The sequence below is a fragment of the Antrostomus carolinensis genome, unplaced genomic scaffold, assembly GCF_000700745.2.
Source record: "Antrostomus carolinensis isolate BGI_N321 unplaced genomic scaffold, ASM70074v2 scaffold5400, whole genome shotgun sequence".
Classification (NCBI taxonomy): domain Eukaryota; kingdom Metazoa; phylum Chordata; class Aves; order Caprimulgiformes; family Caprimulgidae; genus Antrostomus; species Antrostomus carolinensis.
This window is the reverse complement of record NW_010290445.1, coordinates 20,807-27,791: the sequence shown is the minus strand read 5'-3', so window position 1 is coordinate 27,791 and position 6,985 is coordinate 20,807. Positions and strand designations below refer to the sequence as shown.

At 36.8% G+C, this 6,985-nt stretch overlaps 1 protein-coding gene across 5 annotated transcripts in view; it reads left to right on the top strand.

Moving 5' to 3' along the window:
- The window catches only part of MARK1 (microtubule affinity regulating kinase 1), a 30,017-nt gene that overhangs the window by 7,239 nt on the left and 15,793 nt on the right, over positions 1-6,985 (top strand). For all 5 annotated transcript variants that reach the window (XM_010173155.1, XM_010173162.1, XM_010173169.1 and 2 more), the window contains exons 5-8: positions 1,026-1,262; positions 1,351-1,470; positions 5,591-5,690; positions 6,266-6,378. In XM_010173155.1, coding sequence (XP_010171457.1) covers positions 1,026-1,262; positions 1,351-1,470; positions 5,591-5,690; positions 6,266-6,378 — 570 coding nt within the window. The remainder of the gene's footprint in view (positions 1-1,025; positions 1,263-1,350; positions 1,471-5,590; positions 5,691-6,265; positions 6,379-6,985) is intronic.

Genomic DNA, 6,985 nt, shown 5'->3' with positions numbered 1-6,985 from the left:
AGTGATACACAGGCCTCCCCGCCCACTGCCCGATGTCCAGCCTGTGCCAGCTAACGATCCCGCAGCCGAGACGGTCCCGGACCGAAACCCCGGAAGAGTGAGCCCGAGCGATCCCCGAGAGAAGTGCCCTGTCTTCCGGTCAACCCTGGTTAATATACTGGCATGACATGATATGATATGGAATATTTCATTGGCACAACCAGATGCCAGTTTTGGGTTTTGCTCCTCACTGCGCTTTCCCCTCCCAGTCCTAATGCAGCTGTGAAGGAGCAAAAAACACGGTGGCCTTGAGCTCCAGCAGTAACTAAAAACATTGGTACTTTATCAACGTTCTTCTCATGATAAGTCTGAACTGAAACACTGAAAGTAAAATACTGCTTTTCTAATTACTAAAAAGAAAATTAACTCTATCCTAGCAAAACCAGGACAACAATGTAATACTTCAGTGTTAAATGCCATGGTGTTGTTATTGCTAAAACAAAGGCTAATAATAAAAGGGAGAGAAATTTTTGGTAGAGAATGCTGAGATACAGCACACAGCTTAAAGTGTTTCATCTTGTAAGTAGCAGAGATCTTCTTTTAAAGTCTTAAACTCCTTCTAAAATTTACCCCACAAAAATGGTAGATGATGTCTGGGATTAGATTTACGCTCCTTGGCATCAGAAGTTGACGTGAACCTGTCAAAAGCTGCAACTGCTATTCTGAGATGTCTGGATACTTCAGTCCAAAATTGAACTAAGTTATTTCTTCCAGAAAAGAGAATCTTCATAGTTGATTCACTAGCTGACTTTCAAGTCTGTTTAGCTGCTTTTAACATTTACATTTTTCCTGAGTAAACATAGTTGATTTTCAGTCTTTGTAATATATTCAGGGGGATCAGGTTCTTTTGTTCTGCAAGACAGATACAGATGGTGAACCATTTTAGAAAAATAAGTATTTTGCAGTTATTGATAAATGATACACGGTAATACACCGATCTTATTCTGATACATAAATTGTCCCTTTCCTCTTTTATTTTCTCTTAGGCAGAAAACCTTCTGCTTGATGCAGACATGAACATTAAAATTGCAGACTTTGGTTTTAGTAATGAATTTACAGTCGGTAATAAACTGGACACGTTTTGTGGAAGCCCACCTTATGCTGCTCCTGAACTTTTCCAAGGAAAGAAATACGATGGTCCTGAAGTGGATGTGTGGAGCCTTGGGGTGATTTTGTACACACTAGTAAGCGGATCATTGCCATTTGATGGTCAGAATCTAAAGGTACAGTAACAATATGAAAGCTTGGCTTTTACTCTTTTAAATCTTCTATGTTATTAATGGGCTCACCTTTTAAAACTGTATTTTAAAGGAACTGAGAGAGCGAGTACTGAGGGGGAAGTACCGCATTCCATTCTATATGTCCACAGACTGTGAAAATCTACTTAAGAAGCTACTAGTACTGAATCCAATAAAACGAGGCAGCTTGGAAGTAAGTAATTTCATCTTGGTGGGGGAAAAGGGGATTTCAGATTAAGAAAGAAAAAAATACACTAATTGCTTAAGACTTCCTCATTTTTCAGGATAGGTACTTTCTTCCTGTTTTAAGGGCCCAAAAGTCTTGTTTAAAAAAAAAAAAAAAAAAAATAAGGAAATGTCACAGAAACAGTGCATCTTGAAAACAGAAAGTGTTAATGAATTGAAGTCTAACTTTAATTGCAGCTCGCTAAAGACTGTAATTTAAGACTATTTCAAAGTGCAAACTTCTCCCACTTTTTTCGGTCAGATAATGGAGCTAGTTAAAAATGTGTGGAAAGCAGGACAAGATTGTAAGTATCTTCTGCTTGGAGTTTTTCAGAAAAACAAGAATAGCAGCAAGCAGTACCATAAGCATTTTTGACTTAAACTGCCAATTCCAGCATGACTTCTTAAAAAGATAGATACAAGAAGAATAATTGTGATGGAAAACTATGTGGTGTTTTTGTTTGGTTTAGTGCCATAATGCAGATAAACATTAAAAACTCTATGAATAAAAAGCTAATAACTGATAGTTATTTCTGTTCAGTCCTTTCTTTCCCCCCTTCTGGTAGCTTTGGTAGCTTTGTTGTTTGGTGGTTTGGGTTTTATGTGGTTAGTAAATTAGATTTTCTCTTCATGGGATACAGAGAATATCTGTACATAATTTGTGTCTGAAAAGTTCGGTGTTTTTAAGGGTCTGCTTTGTTCAAGTTTGCTGTATTGCCATGTACTTGCTGGAGTACTTACTCTGGAGCTGATACTTAACAATTAGTTTGTTTAGAGTTCATTCTAATGCTGCTCTCTTCTATTTTCTGAATTCTTTAATAGAGGTGTTTTAAAATAACATCTGCTTACCATAGAGAGGAAAGTAGAGCAGAAGATAAATAGAATGGTTTTAAAATAGTATTTGCTTGAGTTAATCACCAGTGACCTTTCTTTCATCTTTCTGTGCACACTTATGCAGCAGTGGATAGTTTTCCAGAGAATAAATCCCATTTAAGCAGCTTTTTATTTGTAGTGGCATGACTTATGCTTCCTAGCATGGATGCTACCTGTGCAAGAAAGCATGCATTTACTGAGCTCTGTCTGCATGCAGCTTACTTCAAGCTGATGCTAATTTGTGACTTCTTATAAATAGTTTTAATTTGAATAAAATCTGTGCTGGAGAGAACAGTGAATGGTGGCTTCTACCTTACTGATATTCATTAATTATGTTGTATTTATTACTGTCCAGAGGATGTAGGGATAAGTCTCTGATGAGCATAATCACTCAAAGATGGTGAAAGATCGCTTTTTTCCTGTATTGTGTTGAAGTTTTAGGAAGATAGATTTTCCTTTTATTGAACTTTGCTCTGGATTTTCAGCAGTTTCTCTTCAGATCTAATTTCACTTTCATTCTACGTGTTATCCAGTTCTTCTAAAATTCCTTCCTGTCCCTGGAGAGAGGTATTGGATAGCAGCCTTGCTGGAATGGCATAATTGTCAGATTGTATGGAAGAGAGTGAGTAAATGTTATGTGTGACAGGGGTCTTCAGCCAGTACCAAAATACTGATGATAACAGGCATTGATCCTTATGCTAATCTGAGGGAGAGACACATTGCAAACTTTTTTTAAAATTAATATTCCTGAAATCATGTTGTTTGAACTAGAAAGCTATGGCACGTGGTTTGGAAAGAAATTACTATTTCTTCTGCCTGAGCACTTCTAAAAATACATATTTAGAATGAAAGTGTTTATTTATTAGAACTTTCTAAAGTGGAAAGACAATGTCATCTTAAGTGGGGAGGATTTTTGTTTGTCCTGTGTCTTTCAGTTATTTGCTCAGTCCCAGCAATACAGCCACTTAGTTCCCATGCATGTTTTTCCCAGACCATCCCATAGGATGTTTTGACAGTGACATTAATATCAAAGCTGAGACTGACACAGGATCTGCACTGTGTAGGTTATGCTTAGCGCTTTTCCTCTGGTAAGGACCAGGCAAACTTTTATTAAAGTGGTTCATTCAGACTTTTTCATGGTTGCAGCAGAGCAAAAACATTTTAGAAGCAAGAGAGTGTTATTGTAAAACAGTGAATCTTCGCAGGAAGAGATGGGAAAATTGCATTGTCAGAGAATACGTGGATCTCTCTTAACTATCAGGATTTCAACAAATTCCTCCTCCCTTCCCAGTCTTCAGTTTTTTTGTGAAGCATCTCTGTGCGAAATTTCCCACAGAGCAGATTTATGCTTACAGAGAGTAATAAAGCAAATAATTTTGAGAGGGACAGGTCTTGAGCCAGGCCAGATTTTTGTTACATAGTTTTCCTGAAAATTGAGGTAAACCTCATCAATAATATCTCATTGGCTGAAAATCAGTTTGGTTTGATCTTTAAGTAATATAGTTTGGGACAGATCTTTAAATACCCTAACCAAGGCTGCTGCTCTTCAGTCAGCTGACTGGAAGATCAGCTGAACTTACACAGATATGATACTGATCCTGGAATTGGATCATTTGTGTCACTTCAAAATGCTTGATTGCAAGAGGTTGTTTTAAGAGTTGTAGAGTAACTCAGTAGGCCTGTGAGATCACGTATTTAAAATACAGAACCTAATAAAATGTTAGATATTTAACAAATGAAAACCTGAAGCAGATTACATTGAACTACAGATCCACCTGCTGAAGAGACATGGAAAAACGCTAAGTGGGGATTGTTGGGTTTGCCTATTAATTCAAGAAGGATCAAGAAAGGGAGGTAGGATTTGAGTGGTGTGATTCCTGGCATCCAAACACCTCATCATGCTTAAACTTCAGATGTAATTAACAGTATCTTTTAAAAAAAAATGTAATTGCAGATACTGCATAGGAGTCTGTGGGGAATCTGTCACATTACTACAAGGCAACAAATACGTAACCAAAGTCTGTTGTCAAATAGACTTGTGCTCTTGTGTGCCAGAAATGCAATGTGGCAATACGTGTTCACAATCCTTTCCCCTTCGTCCCCCTCAAAAGCCAAAAAATAAATTGTGTGGCAGAACTTTGAACAATCTTTAAGTCTTATTGCCAGCAAAATGTTAACTGGGCCAAGTACAAAGTTCTGTATTGTTCTTGTAAGGATACAGCTATTTGGGTCTGTAATTTGGCAGCAGTGCTACGTACAAAGAATTTGGTTATATCAATGGAAAATTGAATCTTTTGCTCTTTGTGAGAAATAACTTCAGTGTTTATGAGGCATATTTGGAGCCTGTGGGAAACTTGACTTGCTGGCACTTGTTTCACTCTTCAATCTAGTGAGCAATATTAGCATCTGTCTCTAAAGAAGCGTGTGTGTCTGTTGCTGTAGGAGGGAAAATGTTTTTCGCTTTTTTAAAAAAGATGACTATGTCCTTAAGGAGAAATTATGGTGGTGGTTAGGGATTCAAGTCGATCAGTCTTGGAGGCATATAAAAGGTCCAACCCATAGCAGAAGGAAATTTTCCAGAGAATAGAGGAGAAATTTTTAAAGTAAATATCTGCATGGCAGAGAGAGAGTTAAGAGGCATTTCTCCCTCCAGCCAAACTGTGAACATATTTAGGTCAAGTGCAGTGAGAAGATCCATAGGAAAAAATGACCAGTTGGCATCGCAGTCTTGAAATGAATGACTGTAGGAAGCATCGGCATGCTCCTGAAATAATTCCTTAGTTTCTAAACACTTCATTTTGAAGGAGTTGTTTATTGTGATAGAATTGGTATTTGTAGTAACATCTAGGGATCTTAAGCAAGATTAGGGCATGAGTGTCAGGCACTCAGCAAGATGAGATTAAGAGATGATGGAAGTGAAGGGTACAAAATGAAAGATCTTTGTGTGTTGGAAGTGCAGGGTTTTTTCTCAGTGTTTTTTATGGTATTTGGGGGCGGTTGTAAAGGGTAAATAGTAGGGGAGAATGAACTAATAGAAACAAAAGGATGTGAGAGATAAAAGAAGAAACTGTAAGATGTGAGGGGAGGAGGTGGGATGGAAAGAGCAGCATTCAGATTATTGTGAATTTTAAGTTGTTTTTCCCCAGACCAGCTAGCACAGATTTAATTGGGTATGGTAAATAACATATTGACCTAAAGCTTATTTCTTTACTTAGCAAATTATGAAGGATCGGTGGATGAATGTCGGCCATGAAGAAGAAGAACTAAAGCCGTATACTGAGCCTGAACCAGATTTTAATGACACCAAGAGAATAGGTAAGACTTTTACAAAGATGTTGCATCTGATGTACATAGGCAACTTCATCTTGTAAGTCAAACTAAACTCTCTTACCAAATTTAAGATACAATCTCATCATACAAGTACAACCTTTTTATTTAAATGAGAAATTTAATTACAGTGCGCTACTGTCATGGCTTCACTGAGCTGATGTGAATCTACAAGCACAGCAAAAGAGAAATAAGATTCCAGAATTCAAGAGGCAAGACACATTTTGTTATGAGGGCAAGAATTTTTATCTGCTCTGGTCAGAGAAAGATACTCTGTTGGCCCTGTAGCCATTCATAGTTTGTTTGCAGGTGTTTTATTTATTCATTGAATAACATTTAATGTTGAACTGTGTTGAGTAACACAGCTGAGAGTTTTCAAGAAGAAAATAACAAAGAGGAGAGTTGCAACCTTTTTGCTTTTGCACAGCAAAGATGATTCTGGTTGAGTTGAATCCTAGTCACCTGTAAAATTATAAGGGTTTTTTTCTGTTTTCATTGTTCTTAAGTTGTCAGTAAATCCATGCACTTATTCCGCTAATGTATCTAGCTCTTTTTACTTTTAGACATTATGGTCACAATGGGCTTTTCAAGAGAAGAAATACATGAATCTTTAGTAAACCAAAAGTACGATGAAGTCATGGCTACTTACCTGCTTCTAGGTAGAAAACCGCCTGAAGTAAGTGCTACCTAATTTACGTCTTCCATTTTGGCCCTTATGTCTTGCTGGGTTGAATATTCCGGTTGTCGATGTTTTTATTAACTATTTTGTAAGATCTTTTTCAAAAAATTGTAATTGATAACTTGTTAATGTCTTTCCCTTTTCCTGTCTTCTTGGATACTTTGTTGGTTCCCATATGAAGAAATAGATTGCGTATAGTATCTTCACATTTGCTTGTAAATACGTTTAATTGCTTTTTTTAAAAAACCAGCTGTTAATCTGAAGCAGCATGACTTTTAAGTGCCAGGTCTTCTCCCTGTCATGTGTGTTTACAGTTAAAGTCTGAAACAGTTCATTTGACTAGAGCAATTATTCTTCTAACTACTAAGATATGACATCCTTTATTACTCAGAAATGTACTCATCCTTTCTTATTTGTATACTATATTATAGTATATTTTATTATTTAATGAATAATTGTAGTCATTAATAAATTCGTGTTAGAAAATCTTTTGACTTTTTTGGAACTAGAGAGATCTGTAGATATTTTGGGACCACAGGGATCTTCAAGAAATCAAGCCTAGACCAACGAAGGTTTTCATTTTGAAGGAATTTTTTTTCCTGCT